This window comes from Apodemus sylvaticus, chromosome 2, assembly GCF_947179515.1.
Source record: "Apodemus sylvaticus chromosome 2, mApoSyl1.1, whole genome shotgun sequence".
Taxonomy (NCBI): Eukaryota; Metazoa; Chordata; class Mammalia; order Rodentia; family Muridae; genus Apodemus; species Apodemus sylvaticus.
In genome coordinates, this window is record NC_067473.1 from 149,677,858 (window position 1) to 149,700,039 (window position 22,182).

Sequence of the window (22,182 nt, forward strand, 5' to 3'; positions counted from 1 at the left end):
GCGCGTGCAGGATTCAGCGTCCCCCCACAGATCACCCAGGTCTTGAGGCTCCTCTAAGGACAAACACCTCCACCTTGCCGCCTCAACCTCCCATCCCCCGTTCGCCCGCCCCCTCCCTCAGCTACTCCCCTCCCCCACTTGGGTCTCCGAAAGTTTGCGCCTGCGCCGTCACTGTCCTCTCTTGGACTCAGAGGCGGGTCCACACCCCCTAGTCCCGCCCCCCCCCCCCCCCGGCCAATCCTGGGCTCCGTTCTGGGCTCGTCAGAATGGCGCCGAGGCTGCCTTGTGCCCGGATGTCCGCTGCCTGAGGCTCCGCCCCATCACCGTCTTGCATTCTTCCGGCTCCGTCGTGGAAGGAGGACTGCGCCTCGTCTTCCTGAAGGTGGGGTTCGGGGAAGGCCAGCCCGCGGTCACGCCGGCTGTGGGAAGGGAAAGTGGGCTCCCCGGGCTACTGTTTCCGGGTGCTGGGGCGTGGGCCGAACGGGGATCGGACCGGGGATCAGGAGGGCTTCCGGAAGCGCTGAGGGCGCTCGGCAGGCGGGAGTTGAGGACCAGGCCGGCCGCGCGGTTGACTCGGCCCGCGGAGGCCCCACCGCGAGCGCGCCTGTGGGGGTTTCCATGGTGACAGTAAACAAGCCTCAACTGCCTCAGCTACAACTGCCAAGTCCCCGGGGTTCCACCCTCCTCTAGGTGCTCTGAGGGCCGGCGAGGTTCCGGATGTGAGTGGGAGCGTGGAGACGAGAAGCCCGAGGTGAGGGCGGCCAACGGGTTGTGCAGGCGCCTGGGCCCATCGGGCGTTGGACCGCGGGCGTGGGGTTCGGACTCCGGAAGAGCGGGTCCGAGGTCGTAGCCGCACACGCACACCGCTAGCCGTGCGAAGACTGCCCACCGAGCCTGGGACCGCGTGGCTGGGGTTTGGTGGTCGGGGCCCGGGCTTTAGAGCATTTCTGACAGGGATTGGGCCGCGTGGCCGAGCTGTGCGGCCGGGGGAAGCGGGGCTGAAGTCTGGAGTCACTTCGGTAGGGGCGGGAGGCAGACCGGCGAGTGCGGCCTGGGAGTCGGCGTGCGAGCCTCACGCCGGGAGAAAGCGCGGCTTTTCCCGAGGGCCGTACCCCCACCCACAGGCGCTCCTCGCACGCGGCCGCCGCGGCCGGATATTTGGGGTGAGGGTGGAGCGTTTCTCCCCCTCGGCGGGTCACGCTCTACAGTCAGGCCCGCCCGGGCGCTCATTGCAGTTTTGAGAGGAAAGCGGGCGCTCACGTGGCCCGAGGCGCCCAGAGTTTCACAAGACTGGGCGGGACGGCTCCGCCCACCTCCCACTCCCGGCCCGAGCCGGCGGCCTCGCTTCCTCCTCGTGGCGGCCCGGGAGTTTGGAGCAGCGGTCTGCATTGGTCCGGTCCCCCCAGGTATCGCGTTTGCATTTGGGGGTGCGGAAGTCCTTGCCTAGGTAGGTCAGTCCGCCTTTTGCTTCAGTTCCTTGTACTTTTTGGTGCGTTTGTGCATCTTCACGTTTCTGGTAAAAGTTGAGGTGGGCCTGCTCGGCTTTCCCTCGGCGCGTGCCGTCCTGAGCGGACCCGACGCGGCCGGCTGCTCGCCCGAGGCGTCTGGCTCTCCGTGAGGCAGCCCCACGTACTCCTAAGACGACACCGAGCGTCCTAGGCGGCGTTTTCTGCCCCTGCCAGTTACTTGAATGCGATACCCTGCAACTGGGGCTGCTGAGCGAGCGAGCGCGCGGGTAGCCGCCATGTGGCTGTGCGGGATTAGTCTCTGAGCCTGGGCAGTTTTGTTTTGTAGGTGTCCCTCAGTGTTTGTGTGTGGGGCGTGCGGTGGTGTGGAGGTAAGGGGACAACGTGGAGAAATGGATTCTTCAGCATTGGGTCCTTGTGATTGAATTGAGGGTGTCTATCCCAATGGTCTTCCAGTCTCGGGAGTTTTTAAATAGTTTAATCAAGTCATAAGATATCTTAAAATAGTGAATACTTTACTGAAGTCTTTTTTTCCCGTCTTTCTGAGTGGAGGAAGTCAAAATGTGGTTGAGTTCTTCCATCTGTGTTCAGACTGAGCTCAGGTGGCTAGGTCTGGCAGAAAGTGCGGTGACCCACTGAACAATGTGGAAGTCCTTTTGAGTTGGGCTTACGCTGGGTGGTGATGCGTGCCTCTGCGCTCAGCGCTGGGGGGCAGATCTCTTGAGTTCGAGAACAGCCGATTATACAAGTTCCAGGGCAGCCAGGCTTACTCTAACCCTTTGTTCCCTCCAAATAATAGTTGAATTTCTAGTTAAAATAAAACTCTCAGCTTTTCAGGTAGTCAAAACGTAGTAAAAAGTGAGGTTTTTAGTAATAATTTCTAGAAACTATTTTACAGTAATAACTTTTTACTTCCGGTGAAATGTTAAGAGATTGTAGCTTGTCTAGTTTTCCTGGAACTATGTATGTACAACCGGCTAGCCTAGGAACTCAAGATCACCTGTCTCTTGAATGTTGGAACTATTATGGCACTTTAGAGGATTTTGAACAGTATTCCTGGCTTAAATTCTGATCTTGCTGGCTTTCTTAACCCTGATGTTGCTATTACAAGCACTAGAAAGTCTTTACCAGTTGGCTATCTTTTTTTTTTTTGACGTTCTAAGTCAATATGTAGCCATGGAGGATGACCTTGAATTCCAGATCACTCAGCTCCACCTCTAGATTGTTTGGATTACAAACTAGACCACACCCCATTAGTAGTTACCAGGCACAGTAGACTGGAGTACCAACAGCCCTATCATGTCTGTATCATGCCCTTTTTTTGTAGTAATTTGGGGGGGGTTGGTTTTTTTTTCGAGACAGGTTTTCTCTGTATAGCCCTGGCTGTCCTGGAACTCACTCTGTACTCTTGTAGACCAGGCTGGCCTCAAATTCAGAAATCCGCCGGCCTCTGCCTCCCAGAGTTTTGGGATTACAGGAGTGCCGCCACCACTGCCAGGCCAGTAATTTTTAAAAAAAGATTTATGGTTTGATTTGAAGGAAAGCCTGCACACTCTCACTCTAAAAGTAAATGCAAACGTGATTACTATTTGGTTTTGAGGTAGGGTCTCACTATTAAGCCTTGGATGGTCCAAAGCTCACTGTATATATAGATCAGGCTGGCTTCAAACTCAAGCAATCCACCTGCTTTTGCTTTCACAGTACTGTGAATTGCTGGGATTAAGCATTCACCACAAAGCACAGCTAATACTTGGTAACTTTTTACAGTTTTCATTTAAAGGTGGCATTAACAAATCTTAAGTCCTAAGTCCAGAGGTGCAGGCCTTTACCCCCTTCCCCCACCCCAGCACTGGGAGGCAGAGGCAGCCGGATATCTGTTGCTTGCTCAGCCTGGTCTACAGAGCAAGTTTGAAGACAAGCCAAGGCTGTATATAAAGCTTAAGGCACAGATGAGAAAATGGAGGCTTGACGAATTAATTCACTTGCCAGGGATACATTCAAAACTGGGACTTAGGGTTTGTCTTCCTCTACATTTCAGTTTTTAGTGGCTGGAAATTGTAACTGGGGCCTTTTAAGTGCTAGGCATATGTTCTCATTTTCCATAAATTTTTGGCCTTTTTTTGTTTGTTTTGGTTTTGGTTTTTTCAAGACACGGTTTCTCTGTATAGCTCTGGCTGTCCTGGAGCTCACTGTAGACCAGGCTGGCCTCGAACTCAAATCCGCCTGCCTCTGCCTCCCAGAGTGCTGGGATTAAAGGCGTGCGCGGCTAAATTTTTGTGTAACCCAGGAGTGAATTGGTGTGGGCAGATGCTACCAGTAACATGCAAAGGTCAGAGAACAGCTTTTGACTCACTTTGCTACTGTTGGGTTCTGGAATAGAACTGAAGTCATAGGCTTTTACAGGTGCCTGCTATCTCTTTTAATAACTTTTATTCAGTGTTTTTGCTTGTTTTTTGTTTTTGTTTTGCTTTTGAGACAGGGTCTCTATGTTTTAGCTCTGGCTGCCCTACAGCTGGTTCTCTAGATCAGGCTGGCATTAAACTCAGATTCTTCTGCCTCTTGAGTGCTTGGACTAAGGGTATTTATACCAATACTCCCAGGTTCTTATTTTTCCCCCTCTGGTTTTCCAAAACGGGGTTTCTCTGTGTAGCCTTGGCTGTCTTAGAACTCACTTTGTAGACCAGGTCGGCCTTGAATTTAGAAATTGGACTGCCCCTGACTCCTAAATGATGGGATTAAAGGTGAATATAACAACTCAGCTCCTTCTCAGTTTGAACAAGTGTAGAGTATGCTTTAGTCTTCTTCCACTGCAAAGACTGAGTGCCGGAGTGCCACATGTAAAGTAAAATCACTGTGTCTATGCACCCAGAGAGATGCCTGTGTAGCCCAGGTTTGTTTGAACTCCTGTCTGTCAGGAGCTGGGATTCCAATGTAAGATTACCATGATAGTCTGGGTGTTCTATTTGAGTTAGTGGAGGCCTGTGGATTTGTATCTAGTTCTTAATATGCCATCAACTTCATGTTTCATTCACTAGCATTTAGTTTGCAGGGTTCTACAGCAGTGAGGGACCAAATAGCATTTCTTTTTTAAAAAATTAGGAAATCTTACTTTGTTTCCATTAATTTTTCTTTTTTAAAAGACCTGGCCTGGTGGTGGTGGCGGCGCACGCCTGTAATCCCTGCACTCTGGGAGGCAGAGACAGGCGGATTTCTGAGTTTGAGTACAGCCTGGTCTACAGAGTTCGTTCCAAGACCTGTCCTTAGTATGTAGCCCTGGCTTGCCAGGAACTCAAGATTCTATGGTTCCCTCCTAAGTGGTGGCATTAGAGTAATGAATGGTTAAAATTTTAAGGTATTGCTACCACTTGGTCAAGGCGTTATCTGCTTTGTATGTTGATGGGTTTGAACTATGTTTGTAGGACTTTGAAAATCTGATTTCTGATTTCATAACAAATCATTTTATGAAACTAATTTAATTCTGAAGATGGATAATCAGTTTCATTTGGTTAAAGATCCAAGTATTGGCGACTACATTCTTTATGTAGCATGTGCTGTAACTATACAGGATAGCCTTGGTTTAAGAGGATTTTCTTTAAATGTTAAACTAGATGTGAAGTACCCCATGTCCGTCCATGGTCCTAACACTTAACTGTGAGTAGGGGACAGAAACTGGAGTTTTAAGGTAAAGCCTAGGCTAGTCTAGGCTATGAGATACTCTTGAGCCAGTCTATAAGAGGGAGTGAGGTGTGGTAGTTACAGACCTTTAATCCCTATAGTTGGGAGGCAGTGAATCTCTTGAGTGCAGGGGAAATGAAGAAAAGTACAAAAATTCAGGTGGCTTAACAGAAGTTTGTTTTCTGCTAGCTAGGTTTTTTTTTTTTTTAATTTGGTTTTTTCGAGACAGGGTTTCTCTGTATAGCCCTGGCTGTCCTGGAACTCACTCTGTAGACCAGGCTGGCCTCGAACTCAGAAATCCGCCTGCCTCTGCCTCCCCAGAGTGCCACCACTGCCTGGCTGTTTTTGTTTTTTTCTTTTTTTAAGATGAAAGTATAACCTGGGTTGGTTAGGTCCAAGACCAGTCAAATTAAAATTGCAATCTCAGGAGAAAAGCTAAAAAAAATAAGTGGCAGAGAATGGCTAGGGAAGGAAATTTTTTTTTATTTTTATATATTTTAATTACATTTCAAGTGTTATCCTCATACCTGGCTTCCCTCCTCAAAACCCCTCTCCCTGCTTCTATGAGGGTGCTCCTCCATCCAGTCCCACTCTGAATTCTGGGGCATCTATCTATAGAACCTTCATCGGACCAAGGATCTTTCCTCACATTGATGCCTGACAAGGCCATCATCTGCTACTAATGCAGCTGGAGCTCTGTGTACTCCTTGGTTGGTGGCTTAGTCCCTGGGAGCTCTTGGGGGGTGGTCTGGTTGGTTGGGCTGCAAGCCTAGAAGGAGGTTTTCTTAACATTTGATTCTGTGGTGTTTTCAGGATAATAGAGACAATGCAGACATGTTTAAGACTTTAAAAGTAGGGAAAATTAGAAAGTACCTGTCTTCCAAATTTGGCTAGTCATAATCTCCACATTTCCCAAGCATGGTAGCTTAAGGGCTTAATCCAAGCACTTGGGAGTGGGTCCCTGAGAAAACAGCCAAGGCTACCCAGAAACCAGCCTCCAAAAACCAGGGGGGAAAATCCCATTATTGAGGCAGAAGCAAAAGGATAGCCAGGCTCTGCAGTGAAACCTTCCGGGCATGGTGTGTTACAGTGGCAGGACCTAGGAAGCACTGCAGAGGCAGGCAAATAGATCCCTGAATTTGAAGCCTGCTTGGCCTACAAAACAAGTTCCAGGTTGGCTAGGGCTACACAGAGAAACCACCCATTTTAAAATTATATTTCCAGAAAATATACCATTTTCAAGTTTTTCCTCTAATTTTTTAGGAAGACCATTGTTCTTGGTATTCAAAATTAAGTCAGAATTGAGTGGAGGTAGTAGCTTGCATATAATAACCTCAACATCCAGGACACTATAGGGAATCCAGAAACCAGAGTTCTTTGACGCTTTGATAGAAGAATAAAAATTCAGGTACTAGAAGTAGAAAGACAGCATGGCCCCTGAAGAATGTTGTTTTTTCTTATCCAGGACCTGGGTTTGATTCTCAACAAATTAAGTATGAAGTAAAGGGGCAGGAGAGATGGCACAAGTTAAGAACAACCTGGTTCAATTCCCAGCACCCAAATGGTGGCTAACAACCATATGAAGGAACATATGTGATAGGAGCTAGTGTGTGTGCAGAAGTTTGGTTCCATAATAGAGCATCTTAAAATTCTGCTTTGTAATTTCCCCTTAAAATATTAATGGTGTTAGGCATTTGTTCCCTAAAACTGCCTACATTTAAAGTATGGTAATTGTCCCTGGCAGAGCCACTCTTACGCTCATGTTTCTTAGCTCTATTCTCCTCTTACACGTGTAATTCATTTCCATCACAAAGCAGTGTATTGTGGCTTGTAGAGTTTACAGTAGTGTTTTTTGAGCTCCTGTAGAAAGTTACATGAGACCTGATGAAGTATTCTGTGGTCTCCTGAGGAATCAATACTTTTCTGAGATGGTATGGAGGTCTGTTCAGAGACCTGGGGCCCAAGTCACAGGTAACCTGAACATACTAGCCAGTGTCTGACCATTTAGGGTTAAAGAGAAACTGGCCTCATTGGTCTTTGTCTATTCTACCTTTTCAGTTGTAGTTTAAGTATTTTACACATCCATGCATTTCTCAATACTTTATCATAAACAATTTAAGTGAACTTCATAGTTTGACTTGACTGCATTTGTCTTATTTTCCATTTTACTATAGATAATCTTTCATTTTATTTGATTTTTATTTTATTTTTATTTTTATTTATTTTTTATTTATTTTTTTTTGGTTTATGTTTTTCTCTAGACAGGGTTTCTCTGTATAGCCCTGGCTGACATAGAACTCACTCTGTAGACCAGGTTGGCCTCTGCCTCCCAGAGTGCTGGGATTATAGGTGTGAGCCACCAATGCCCGGCTTCTTATTTTTTTTTTGAAGATTTATTGTTACATGTAAATACATGTAGCTGTCTTCAGACATACCAGAAGAGGGTGTCAGATCTCAATATGGATGGTTGTGAGCCACCATGTAGCTGCTGGGAAGTGAACTCAGGACTTTACAGTCAGTGTTCCTAATCGCTGAGCTATCTCTTCAGCCCCAATATCTTAATTCTTAAGACGTACAAAGGTATCAATAGGCCAGTTGGTGCTGTATGCCTATTTCATTTGGGTGGATGCTGGAGGATAAGGACCTTTTCAAGGTAAGTATTAACTACATAACAAATTTGAGGGATAGCCTATGAAACTTGACATGGTCTCAGAAGAAATTCAGTTTGTAGTTTCAGGGTAATGAAACTACACTTTTGGTGTAGTTCTACTTTTTTTTTTTTCAATTTGTCCATTTGATTAATTTTAATGTAAGCGTAAAGCTATGGATCCATATTAGTATTAAATTTTTTTATAGTAGCAGATGTTGTGAAATGAACATAAAGGGAAATAGGTATAGTAAGTTAATTGAAAAGATTGAAAACAGCTTTTTTTGTAGTCTGTGACTTAAACCTTTGGTAAATACAAACGGTGCTGGAGAGAGACTTGAATGTTTGTTAGTAGCTTCTTGGCCTTTTCGTAGAGTAGTTTAGTGTATTGGACTTGAAATGTAGTACTTATTGGGTCAGACTACTCAGTTTAGATCCATTTCTGAGAAACTAAGTGCAATAGGTATATATGTTGGTTCATGTCTGAATTTCTAGGTGAGTTCATGACAGGAAGAAATTATTCTGAATTGAACTAAAAATAGCTAGCATAGGACTGAGTTCTCTGAGTGTTTTAAGTGCTTGCCAAGTATGTGCAAGGCCTTGGATACAAACCCACTCCATTCCCTAGCACCATAAAGGTAAAATAAAAGGTAAAAGATGGATCTGCTATGTTGCATGCCTGTAGTCCCATCATTTGAGAGACAGAGCTAGGACACAACTTCCAGGCAAGCCTAGACTCATCAAGGTCCAGTCTCAAAGGGTAGACTAGCTCAGGTACCTGTAAAGTCTGAGGTGAACCTGGATACATAGTATCCTTTCTGAAAGAAAAATTGGTGGACATGTAACCAGTTTATTTGAAAACCTAGGCCTCTAAAGGTGCTTACATATAGTGGCATCCTGGGCCACTATAGGTCTGAATGATAGAAAACTATCCTAAATTCTTTATGTATTTAATAAAATACTGAATGGTAAAACAATGTTTGTAAAAAGTACTAAAACATCCTAGACAAGTATATATTTTTTAGTCTGTTAAAATAAATGTCAGAAAAAATAATTTGGAGAGAAGAAATAGTTGCAAAATGAAGAAAAAGTTAGCTTCACAGTTTTTTTTAAGGCTTTTATTTGTATTTATTATATGTAAAGCACACTGTAGCTATCGTAGACAGCCCTCTCATTACAGATGGTTGTGAGCCACCATCAGGAACTTCAGAAGAGCAGTCAGTGCTCTTAAACGCTGAGCCATCTCTCCAGCCCCACAATTTTTATTTTACTTTTTTTGGATTTGGTTTTTTCCAGACAGGGTTTCTCTGTATATCCCTAGCTGTCCTGGAGCTCACTCTGTAGACCAGGCTGGCCTCGAACTCAGAAATCCGCTTGCCTCTGCCTCCCAGAGTGCTGGGATTACAGGCGTGCACCACCACCGCCCCGCCAATTTTTATTTTTTTAAGATAGTTTTTTTGTTTATACATGGAATTCTGTTGCTTCTATCTTATTCTTTGGCTAAATGTCACCTTTTTTTGACATGTAGTCCCAGCCAGCCTTGAATTCAACAGATGTCTGCCTTTTCAGTGTTAGGTTTAAAAACCATTGTCATCATGCCCCTTTCATTTTTTTAGAACTCTAATCAGAGCTCATTTGTCACCACTTTGTTTTTTTATGCATTTCTTAGTTGATAATTTTGCTTGACTGGAGTCATCCCAGGAAGAGAGAGATGCCAGTCTTTTTCCATTATGCAAACTCTTGGCATCATTGCCTGCATTTATTTTTGGGTGGTTTTTTTTTTTTTTTTTTTTTTTTTTTTTTTCTTTTTGGAGACAGGGTTTCTCTGTGTGGTCCTGGCTGTACTGGAACTCTGTAGACCAGGCTGGCCTCCAGCTTAGAAATTAGAAATCCGCCTGCCGCTGCCTCCCATGTGCTGGGATTAAAGGCACGCTCCACCCCTGCAGGGCTCCATTTCCCATTCTCTGGCTAGCCCTCATAACAATATTTACTTCCCATCTTGTAGCTCAGGCTGGTTTTGAACCTATTGTATAGTCTAGGCTGATATTGACATCTGGATCAGCCTTGTGAAATGATCTGTGCCACAGGAAAGTAGTGGTAATCAAAGAGTTTTAAGGCTAGCCTGTGGTAGCTACAAAACCATTGTCTCAACAAAAAACATCTACCAAAAGAGAAGCAGTTCAAATCATACATAATACATTAATTCTCCCTCCATTGACTTTAGATTACAAAATACCATACTAGATTTCATAGCTGCACTCACCTTAGACTTCTATATGGCTGAAGCTGACTTGGAACTCATCTTTTGCTTCCGTCTCCACAGTGATTAAACTTTAAATATAATTTTCCTTTTCTGTGTATGATCTTTCTTCTTACACTGTTCCCTTTACAGTACAGAAACTGAACAGTAGTGATACTTGCTAAGTCACAAACCAGTTAGTTGAAGTATTATATATACCTAAGTAACATACATATTTAGGTAAAGTAATACAATGCACCAAGATTTTTTGTCCTAAGTAGTTGAAACATAGGAAGTACTACTCTTGGTAGAAACAACTGAGATTTATCTTTCTTAGCCATGGGGTCTTCACAGAAGGGATTACACATGTAAAAGTTATGTCTGAGCTATCCTACCAGGCCCAAAAGTTTTTTCATTTAGTATTGTTTTACCTTATGATATGAATTATTCATCTACTTTTGATTGACTGGATTTAGAATCCTAAGCTTAGGTGGTTTTTAATAGGTGTGGTTTTGTGTAACCCCTGGCTGGCCTGGAAATCGGCATCTTGCTATGTAACTTTGGCTATGTAGACCAGGCTGGGCACTCACTGCCTTTGAGTGTTGACTACCCCTTAACCCCTATTCATTGTAGAAGTCAATTCTGAAAACCATGCTTCCTTCAGTAGTTCCTCAGCTTTTCCAGTCTCTTTACCTCTATCTAAGCTTGAGTTTCTGAGCACTTTGGCATACACAGAATGGCACTCCTCAGTCTCCATACTAGGTTTATTTGGTGGTAGGGATTAAGTCGTTAGGCCTATATTAACTACTTGAACTAACATACTCAAAATTTCAGGGTTTTTTTTTTTTTAATAAGCAAGGCTTTGGGATTGGTAGCATTCTTATAATGAACTATTTCAAGCAAAGGAAAAATAAACTTGTCATTTAGCTCCATCAGCTTTCCAGTGATGGACATTTTCCTAAACATTGTAGATATAATTTCCAGACAAACCTTAGTGTCTTCCTATCTCACCTATAACTTATTTAGGATTTGTTTGTTGAAAAACCAACTCCTTATTAGTTAATACCTTCCTGTGTGTGGCAATGTATGAAATGTACCCACAGAAGCCAGAATAGCTACCCGACTATGTAAAGGAGCCAGATTACACCCAACATTCTGGAAGAACAGGAAAATGTGCATAAGGTTTTCTTTCCTTTTTTTTTTTAACGATTTATTATTGTATTTAAGTACACTGTAGTTCGTCTTCAGACGCACCAGTAGAGGGCATAACATCTTATTACAACTGGTTGTGAGCCACTATGTGGTTGCTGGGATTTGAATTCAGGACCTTTGGGAAGGGCAGTCAGCTCTTAACCACTAGCCATCTCTCCAGCCTCTCCCCACCCTTTTTAAAAGATTTATTTTTTATATATATGAGTACACTGTCTCTGTCCTCAGACACACCAGGAGAAGGCATCAGATACCGTTACAGGTGGTCGTGAGACACCATGTGGTTGCTGGGAATTGAACTCAGGACCTGTAGAAGAGCAGTTGGTGCTCTTAACCACTCAGCCATCTCTTTAGCCCCCCATAGTTTTCTTTGAATCCCTCTTTCTCTTTTAAATTTTTTCCCCCTAGCTCCCCAAATGTTGGGATAATAGGTGTCTGCAGTGCCACCATCGAAAACTACAATTCCCTTTTTTTTTGGAACACCCACAGATAGTATAATTAGAAATTTGTGGTCAGTGTTCATTTGTGTCGTGAGCACGGGAAGGAAGTAGTTGAGCTGGTCTGGAGTCTGTACCGAATTTCATTCAGGAGGTTGGGAGGTAATGTTTAACTTAAACGCACCATATTGAATTTGTAGATCAGTCTCTACATAGGACCCTGTCTCAAAATAATCAAAAATGGCCCATACATTGTAGTTTTTGCTTTTTCTGTTTTTCCTTTTTCAAATCGATGGTAAAGTCTACCTTGTCTTAACTGGAAAGATGAGCTCATTTCTCATTTTATCTTGTCTCTTTGGTCCTAAACAGTATTACTTTACTTTGAAGAGTTATTTGAGGCTATTGGTTTTGAAAGCCTAAGCTGCTATCACCAGCTTTAGTCAATACCGGACTGTCTCATTCATGTTTTTCTCGTTTTTGCAAAATATTTAAGTAACATTTAAAAGTATCACTTGTATATAGGAGTGTTTGCAGGGGTTTCCTCTACAAGAGTGTACTTAGGGCAGAGGACAACTTTAGCCTGTTCTCATGGGTCTTGTGGGTGGTTTTTTTTCCCCATCTTTCTGGGCCCTTAAAACAGGCCTTTGAAATCTAGTCACTTCTTAATTCCAATTGCTTTGGAGTAAATTACATTTTGTTATTGCCTATTAGGTACAGATTTTATAAGGTTCATAAGTACTCTTTCCACTCACTATGTGGGTCCCTGAGAACAAAACCTAGGTTCAACCTCTAGGCGTTAAAAGGGTTGTGGGTGAACTCAAGGGGTAGCCCAGTTAAGGCCTCGAAATCGTATTGCCTCCCGAGTGCTGGAATTAAAGGTATGCACCACCATACCTGGCTTATTTAAAGGAAAAAAACAAGGCTGAAAATACATTTGGACACACTAGACTGGGAAGGACATTAGATTACCCCTGAGTAAGCACCCCCTGCGCGACGCTAGTAAGGCGCGAGTAAAGTCTACCGTCAAATGAAAAAAAAAAAAAAACAACGAAATATTGGGTGTTTGCAGGTTTCCATTCTGTAGCATCCCAGCCCGAGGTGATGTGGTTTTACTTGGCTGAGTCTTCAGCACTCCTTTGCGGTCCCCTTCCCAACTGAAGCGGGTAGTCTGGACTTTGCTCAGGTGGCTCCTTTACTTTACCCAGAACTCAGCGTGGAGTCGTCCCCTTTCCTTTCCCTACTTCCCCCACTTCCGGCGCCGGCCAAACCCACAGTTCCCGGGCCACACCTGCAGGCACGCTTTTCTCATTGGTGACATATTGGCGGGCCCGGCAGGGCACTTCCTCCTCTGCACCCCGTGACCCCAGTCCGACTGCCGCCGTAGATCACGCGGCTGCTGCTTCCCGGACTCCGGACCCGAGCGGCCGTCTCCGCGTGGTGAGCCCCGCTTCCCGCCCGAGCCCCAGACTCTTGGCAGCGTGTTTGACCCGGTCGGCTAGAAGTTTCCCTTTTCCAGCCTATCCACGCTTCGGCCTGCGCGAGTTCTTACTCCAGCCCTCTTCCCCGCCCTCTGAGGCTTCCCCTCCCCCACCCTCAGAGGCTCAGGAGCTTCCCCGCCCCCGCCCGGAAGCTCCCGCCCGAGCCCGCGCAGGCCCCGGGGCGGACCTTCCTGCCCGGCCGGCGCTCGCTGCGCGGCGCGGTCGACTACCGGGCGAAGGCCGCGGAGCAGCGTCACCTTGCCCTCCGCCCTGCTTCCCGCCAAAACGCTGGTCTCCAGGGGCTCCGCTTCGCCAGAAAGCGTTTGCCCCTGGTCATTCGAACTTCCATTTCAGGTTGAGAACAAAAAGAAGATGCACCTGGACTTTCCCCGGAGCCCTCTGCGATTTTAAGGCGTCGGGTGGAGTTTGGGTTCGTAAGCCGCGTTCCTTATTGAAAATAGAAGTCACTTCTACCTTCCTCCCGTGGTAAGTTTTAGAGCAGAAAAGGCAGTAGTTTTGATGCCGCGGCTCTCGTGGTCTTAAGAGTGGAACTTTCTGAGTAAGAAAACCTGCCTGGACGCGCTCCCGGCGTTCCGGAGGTTAAAACTCATTTACAAAATGGAGGGAGGACGAGGGCGGGCTCCCAGCGAAAACTAAGGCGACTTCCTGGAACACAAAGATGCACAGAGGAGGGTGCAGCGGCAAGGCTCCCACCAAGCGGGCCTGAACAAAAGAACTAGGTGGGTGGTGCTTGAGCCGCCCTGTTTGTTCAGCCGATAAACTTAACCAGTACGGGATTCCAAGGGCGCACCTCGTTTATCTTACCTGGATCTACCTGAAGGCGGTGAAAATCCAGTTTAACCAGTATCACTGACCTGGTAGCTTACAGAAAAGGCAGCCTCAGCTTGTTGGTTTGTTTTTTAAATAGTGCATTTTCTTTAGTGCCCAAGTTGTGGAAATTTAGTGTGAATGTAGGCCTTGGCTGGCTACAGTATTCGGAGCCAGTCACCCAGAATGAGGCAAATGGTTTCGGTAGCAAGTCTTGCAATTAAAACCAAATTTTTGGATGCTGTAAGAGCACCTATAATGAGACCCACCATTCCATCTGCTCTTTTTACTGGGCATGTCTCTACAGTTCATGTTCACAGGTCTTGTGCCAGTGGGTTAATGTAGGTCTAGCTGCCAACTACATGCCCTGTGGTGTCTCCAGAGAGGCCACAGGTACTTACCACACTGGGTAGATCTGAGTAAAAGGTTTGAAGAAGGGGATCCAGAAACTAGAATTTTATGAGCAGGATTATGGCTGGAACCCCATTTCAAGGTCTTTGAAACTATTTTGTTTTAAAATAGGGTTTTAGCACCTTCCCAGTACCTTACTTACATAATAGTCACAGAAAGTATGAGACATGCCAATGCAACTAGCCCTATTTTAAGACAGCAGGCAAAATAAACTACCACATTTCCAAAGTGAAGAATGCAGCACAAGTTTTGATAACAATTCAGCTAATGCCCGCATCATTTGACGTTTAACTTCGACACACTGCTATTGGTTAAGATTAGTGAAAAGCATGCACCCCCCACAACCGTGGGTGGGCAAAACAGGGTTTTCAGTGAACTCTGAATTGCCTCCAGAGGACTTTGAGGAAGTGCCCCCTAGATCTCTGTTCTCCCTTCATCTTCATGTAAATTCTAAATTTCGCCTACCTTTAAGTTAAGCTCTAATTAGTTCTCTGCTAAGCAAATTAGTTGTTTGCTGATGCCCTCTACCCACGAAAAGGTCCTAGACAATAATGTATTTCTGGACCGGAGAAACTTAGCTTGCTCTGAACCCAGCTACTAGGAGGTCCCCTTCTGTACAATAACACATGGAATCTGAGGCTTTGAGACCAATCTCCGGTTTTGTGTTTTGTTTTTTAAAGGAAAACTTATCTTCCATTAAGTGTTTGCTACAGAAGGCATCTGTGGTGGTTCTTTTCAAGGTAAGCTATTAAAGATATGTAACTGTAAATTGATTAATTTGGCTAAAACGTCATTAGTTTTAAATGCTTAGTGATTTGCTGAGAAGTCTTACTAAAGAGCCTTGTTTGTTTGTTTAAAAGCAACCTGTTGGTGTTGCAGAAAAGAGTGCTTTCTTCCCCTGTTGCTGAAATTATAAAGTAAAGAACTTGTTCCTTTCTGCTTCTTGCATGTTTTTAGCTTTGACTAAGCTGCTATACTCTGAAGGGGAGGTGTTGACCCCAAGTGGCCAGCAAATCCCTTGCTAATCTTTGGCCTGCTGTGGTCGGTCCCTTTTGCTAAGGAAATATTGGAAAACAAAACTGTCCTAAGTAGGATACCAGTGTACTTTTGAAGATATTTTAACACTTCAGAAAAGGGTGTTAGGAAAGTGGAAGCTCAGACGTGGAGCACGAGAAGATGTTTTGAAAAGGTGTTGGTGCTTAGACCTGCAGGATTATCAGGGTTTAGCTGGACAAGGTTGGGCAGAGGATATTTGGATGGTGTATTAATTACTATGTCGTCCTCCAGGGAACAGGAAGTGGGGGAAATTACAGGAAATGATGGGATGGATATAGGTAGGAATGTTTGTAGGATCCAAGGATTCCACTAGTTAAGTCTTAGTTCTAATAATTAGTGGGAAGTAGGGCTTGAAAGTGGGGCATTGACATAATTACTTGAAAGATTGTGATAGAGCAACAGCGAGTAAGATTTTATTAGAGTTAAGAGACACTAGAAATAATGGGAATCTAAGAGGAATATAGAATAAATGTTGAACAAGGCTGTAATTCCAATTACCAGGAGGTCTAAGTTATGGTCAGCATGGGCACAACTTACTTAGACAATTGAACGACTGGTTTAAAAGTGAGTGGAGGGTATGTATAGCTCAGAAGTGTGGAGTATTTTATTTGCCAATCATGTGCAAGGCAAATAGCTAGTCTAGGCTTTAGTTTTGAGTAAGTCCTGCACATCAAGTGCATGTTTTTTTTAAGGTGGTTTCAGTTTGTGGTAGGTTCTTTCAATTGTGAACATTTTTTATAAGAACAAATACAGGGTTAAGGCATGCTGACCTATCACATCTATCACCACATGAGAGTATCAAGACAGAGACAGTTCTAAGTTAGCCGGTGATGGATATGATGATGCAAGAAAAACACTCAAAAGTTAAAAGGATGAGTGCTGGGATCCTATCCAGTGTGACTGTGAATGGGATATTCATGTGAGATGGTTGGATCTGAGGATTTCTGAGAAATTTAATATAAAGAGAGAGCTTGCAGATTCAGGTACAACAAGGTATAGAAATATAGAATGTCTTGTTCATTTGTGGTGCCAAGGGTTGTGTGTTAAAGGCCTCAAAGATTGAGTGCATCTACATGTGTGGGATAGCAGATTGGAACACCTAAAGAGTTCCAGGGAGAAATGGTTGGATTCTGTTAAGACAGAGGCTGAAGATAGCAGATCAGTAAGAACTTACTTTATTGATAGTAAGTAGCAGAGACAGTAGAGGGGCCCTTTGAGATTCTACATTAAAAGGGGGGGGGCGTGATCAGTAGCTAAAGGCAAAGCTGGGCAAAGAAGGCCTTATTAAAGAATGACTGGTTAGTATTATTCCCATTCAGTGCAAGGAGACAAGTGGTCAGTGACTGGTTTTCTCTTAAGTTGGGTCTCTAAGTAGAGCTGTAAACTTATTCTCTTGTCAGATAGACAGTTCCTTGTTTTTAAATTCATAAGACTTAGACATTGTGACTTTACTTTCAGGAATTCCTGGTCCCATTGGAAATAAACATCTAAAGGTGTCCAGGCATCTGGGGGGTAGTCTAAGAATAGATTTGTAGATTTCATTGTCCATATGCACTATTTGGGGGGGGGGGTTGGCTTTTTTGGTTTTGGTTTTTGAGACAGGGTTTCTCTGGGTAGCCCTTGGCTGTCCTGGAACTCACTCTATAGACCAGGCTGGCCTCCAACTCAGAAATCCACCTGCCTCTGATTCCCAAGTGCTGGGATTAAAGGTGTGCACCACCACGCTCGCTACTTTTTTTGTTTTAATTTTTAGATAGCTAGGGTAGTGTAGATAGGCAGAAGACGGCCTTGAGGATAACTATGCATCCTGATTCTTCAGGCCTTGAACTACTTACTAGATCCTCCTCCCCACTTCCCCCCTTTCTTTAGAAGCAAAGTTTCAACAAAATTATGTCATCTTACTGACCTTGAATTGCAGTCTTCTGGTCTCCAGAATATCTGGTAATATAGGCACTGCCACCAGTTCAAACTATGTAGGTGGTAGGTAGTGTTTGAGGCCTAATTAGTACACTACAGAGGTTGGTAGATTACAGAAGGTAGATTGTGGGGTGCTACTGCCCTCTAGTGGGTAGAGTCTAGTGTTGCAGCCATTAAACAAGGGACAGGTCAGCCTTCAGTACCAAATGGACTGGTTTAAAATGTCTGAAATTTTATGGATGAGAAACTCTACTCTAAAAAGCACCTTCTCTTTGTGTGCAGCTGAACTACTCAGTACAGACAAGGAACTGACTAGTAGAATCATCCTAGCCACACAGTATACATGTAGAATGTTTCTTGGAAGGGGCTAGTAAAATGGTAGAATGGAGTCTGAGCTGGGTTATATGGAGTGAAGAGGCTAAAGGATCAAGGCTATTAGAAAAACTTGAGATAAGATTTGGATTTCCACAGTGAAGTTTTTACTTAGATATTTGTAAGTTATTGGTAGCAGTGTCTAGGTAGTTATTAAGGGTGAAGGTCAACAGCAAATAGATGTCTAGATCTCCAGCAGGGTATAGATGTCTAGATCTCCAGCGGGGTGGTGATCTTAATCTGGAACCGGAACCCTTCTTTCCATAAAAGTATGACCAAGCATGGGTCCTTGATGGCTGATGATCGGACAGGCTTTTGAAATGGAGCTATACAAACCGACTACATGACTCTAGAATTAAGATCATAAACTCATTACTCCAGCAGGCACACATGTTCTGATTGATTCTCAGTAAATAAGGAAAATTATATTAGAACTTTATAGCAACACTAAATTTGCTGCGAAGGATTTCAGGTCTTTTAAGATTTATTATTATATTTAAATATACTGTAGCTGTCTTCAGACACTCCAGAAAGGGAATCAGATCTCATTACAGTTGGCTGTGATCCACCATGTAGTTGTTGGGATTAGAACTCAGGACCTTCAGAAGAGCAGTCAGTGCTCTTAACCACAGAGCCATCTCTCTAGTCTAGGTGTCTTAACTTATAGTTAGTTAAATTTACATGATTGTTTATATGTATGCATATTAGAACTATACAGGGTGTTTCCCACTCAGCTCTCTCAGACTGCCCTATATTTTTATCTTCAGGCCATGGGCAATGTAAATTTTTTTAAACTGCAGTTTTTTTTTTAAATATTTATTTATTATATGTAAGTACACTGTAGCTGTCTTCAGACGCCAGAAGAGGGTGTCAGATCTCTTTACGGATGGTTGTGAGCCACCATGTGGATGCTGGGATTTGAACTCATCACCTTTGGAAGAGCAGTCGGTGCTCTTACCAGCTGAGCCATCTCTCCAGCCCCTGCAATTTTATTAAAAGCAAGTTGGTATCTACTGTAGTACCATTAGAACTATTACACTATTGTTGGGGAATAGTATGGCAATCTGATCTCATGTAGACACAGGTAAGTAGAAGTTTTGTCAGTATTTTAAAGTTAATGATAGTGGATCAAAATGATACCATGTTTCCTTCTCAAATGATTAAATATGTGAGAGTAAAGTTTTTCTTAAGTTTTAAAAATAAAGTCTGTAAAAATAAAAAAAAAAAGCCTGAGAGGTTCCTATTGTCTAGGTTAGTTTTAACTAGGTAGCCAGAGCAGACCAAGAATTTTATATGTTGGTCACAAGTGTATATACTACTTTGCATGGCCCTCATTGTCTGTCTAATCTTTAATATTTTGAGACAGGGTGTGGCAATATAAGTGCATGCCTAGCCTGGGGCTTGCCTTTCATTTCCTGAGTGCTGGAACTAGAACTCAGAACCTTTGGAAGAGTAATCAGTGGTCTTACCTGTTGAGCCATCTCTCTAGCCCATAATCTCTCCCCCCCCCCCCCTTGTCTTGCTATCACCTGGTTTAATTTTTGAGAGAGTCCCATGCAAGCCTCTAATTTGTTAATATTTGAAGGTGACCTGGAACTTCTTACCTAGTAGTTCTGATTCCTACCTGCCAAATACCCATGCTTTAAATGTCTTGATTATTTTGGCCTTTTCTGGTAATGGATGGGTCTTTGTTTTGATGTTGATCAAACCTGGCTATATTAGGCAAGGGCTTTCCCACAGAACTATGACCTACCATGGTGGTGGTTGTTGTTGTTGTTGTTGTTTTGCTTTAGCACTACAATATTTTTTGTAACATTTCTTTAAAAGGCCACCAGTTGGGCTTTTGTTTTATTTGAGGTTTTTTTTTATTGTTTTAGGCTTGGCAGGATCAGCTTGGAGTTTACTTTTTTAAAGACGGGTGTTCAGGCCTATCTGGTCTAGGTTAATCTTGAACCACTTACTTTGTAAACTAGACTGGCTTATAACTCAACAGAAAGCTACTTATCTGAAAGGAGTATGCCTATCATCTAGTAATTTGTAATGTTTTATTTTTACTCATTATTTTCTGACTGTAAAAACAGAATTAATATCCTTTCTATGCATAGTAAATGAATACTATATAAAATAGGGTTTTTCTTTCTTTCTTTCAGCTACAAAAAACTGCCCAAGCTTGTGTGACATCAGCCCTGTCAAGTGTCCATGATGCTGGGCCCCGAGGGAGGTGAAGGCTATGTGGTCAAACTCCGTGGCCTACCCTGGTCCTGCTCAATTGAGGATGTACAAAACTTCCTCTCCGACTGCACAATTCATGATGGGGTTGCAGGTGTTCATTTCATTTATACTAGAGAAGGCAGGCAGAGTGGTGAGGCTTTTGTTGAACTCGAGTCAGAAGATGATGTAAAATTGGCTCTGAAAAAAGACAGGGAAAGCATGGGACACCGGTATATTGAGGTGTTCAAGTCACACAGAACCGAGATGGATTGGGTGTTGAAGCACAGTGGTCCAAACAGCGCCGACAGTGCCAATGATGGCTTTGTGAGGCTCCGGGGACTCCCATTTGGATGCACAAAGGAAGAAATCGTTCAGTTCTTCTCAGGGTTGGAAATTGTGCCAAACGGGATCACACTACCTGTGGACCCGGAAGGCAAGATTACAGGGGAGGCCTTCGTTCAGTTTGCCTCACAAGAGTTAGCTGAGAAAGCTTTAGGGAAGCACAAGGAGAGAATAGGGCACAGGTATATTGAAGTGTTCAAGAGCAGTCAGGAGGAAGTTAGGTCATATTCAGATCCACCTCTGAAGTTTATGTCTGTGCAGAGGCCTGGGCCTTATGACAGGCCTGGCACAGCCCGGAGGTACATTGGCATTGTGAAACAGGCAGGCCTGGATAGGATGAGGTCTGGTGCCTATAGTGCAGGCTATGGGGGCTATGAAGAATACAGTGGCCTCAGTGATGGCTATGGCTTCACCACTGACCTGTTTGGGAGAGACCTCAGCTATTGTCTCTCAGGAATGTATGACCACAGATACGGAGACAGCGAGTTCACAGTGCAGAGCACCACCGGCCACTGCGTCCACATGAGAGGGCTGCCCTACAAAGCAACGGAGAACGACATTTACAACTTCTTCTCTCCACTCAACCCCGTGAGAGTTCATATTGAGATTGGTCCTGATGGAAGAGTGACGGGAGAAGCTGATGTTGAGTTTGCTACTCATGAAGAAGCAGTGGCAGCTATGTCCAAGGACAGGGCCAACATGCAGCACAGATACATAGAACTCTTCCTGAATTCAACAACAGGGGCTAGCAATGGGGCTTATAGCAGCCAGGTGATGCAGGGCATGGGTGTGTCAGCTGCCCAGGCAACTTACAGTGGCCTGGAGAGTCAGTCAGTGAGTGGCTGTTATGGGGCCGGCTACAGCGGTCAGAACAGCATGGGTGGATATGATTAGTATTGTAGGAACATTTGAGTTATTTCAATCAGAAAATTTCACAGGCAGCCAATAAGCAGTCAAGAGCAGTTTATAACTCTAGAGGAAGCTGGGGGACCCACTTTGCACCATGAGTTTGTGAAATCTGGATTAAAAAATTACCTCTTCAGTGTTTCTCATGCAAACTTTTCTTCTAGCATGTAATATTGAGTAAACTAAAACTATTTTCTTCCGCTTTTCTCAATTAACATTTTTGGTAGTATACTTAAGAGTGATGTTATCTGAGTTAAGTAGTTTAAGTATGTTGAGTGGATCTGTAAGCACACCACAGTGAACACACTGGGGACATGTACTTTTCTGGAGAACTCAAAGGTGCTAGATCCCTGATGCAAAGAGAAGCATTTCTCATGTTCATTCTAGTTTATATTTTCATTTAAAATCTTTAGGTTAAGTTTAAGCTTTTTAAAAGTTAGTTTTGAGAATTGAGACACAATACTAATACTGTAGGAATTGGTGAGGCCTTGACTTAAAGCTTTCTTTGTACTGTGATTTCCTTTTGGGTGTATTTTGCTAAGTGAAACTTGTTAAATTTTTTGTTAACTAAATTTTTTTCTTAAAATAAAGACTTTTTCACAATGACTGGCACAGCTTATCTACTCAGCGAAAGGCAGCAAACTGGGTGGTTGAGAAAGACTTTCAAACACTATTATCTTCCAGAGGGGATTTAAAAACAAGTGGTAGGTAGCTGGGTGGTATGTCTCAGGACAGTAATGACAAGGTGGCCATCTTGTTGTACATAGCGAGTTCTAGGCAAGCCAGTTTGGCTTTTAAAAATAAATGATATGTGCCTTGGAGAGACTACAAATAGCCCAATATACATGAGGAAGCACAATATATTCTATAATTACATACACTATATACTATTGAAAACATACTTTTTTTTTGCTTGCATGTATGGACACCAGAAGAGGAGGTTGGAATCCCTAATAACTATAGTGCCACCCTACTTTAGTCAAAGGAC

The 22,182-nt window shown here is 43.8% G+C and overlaps 1 protein-coding gene across 5 annotated transcripts; it reads left to right on the plus strand.

Annotated features, from left to right (window-relative positions):
- The first annotated feature begins 272 nt into the window (after positions 1 to 272).
- On the plus strand, positions 273 to 21,800 carry Hnrnpf (heterogeneous nuclear ribonucleoprotein F). 5 transcript variants are annotated; one of them, XM_052174671.1, is made up of 4 exons: positions 273 to 382; positions 13,506 to 13,637; positions 15,071 to 15,130; positions 19,886 to 21,800. In XM_052174671.1, the coding sequence occupies exon 4, from the start codon at positions 19,935 to 19,937 to the stop codon at positions 21,180 to 21,182; it is 1,248 nt and encodes a 415-aa protein (XP_052030631.1). In that variant the 5' UTR covers positions 273 to 382; positions 13,506 to 13,637; positions 15,071 to 15,130; positions 19,886 to 19,934; the 3' UTR covers positions 21,183 to 21,800. The 5 variants fall into 5 exon arrangements, with proteins under 5 accessions (XP_052030631.1, XP_052030633.1, XP_052030636.1 ...); XM_052174673.1 differs by lacking the exon at positions 273 to 382 and adding an exon at positions 394 to 751; XM_052174676.1 differs by lacking the exon at positions 273 to 382 and adding an exon at positions 1,345 to 1,447.
- Positions 21,801 to 22,182: the final 382 nt, after the last annotated feature.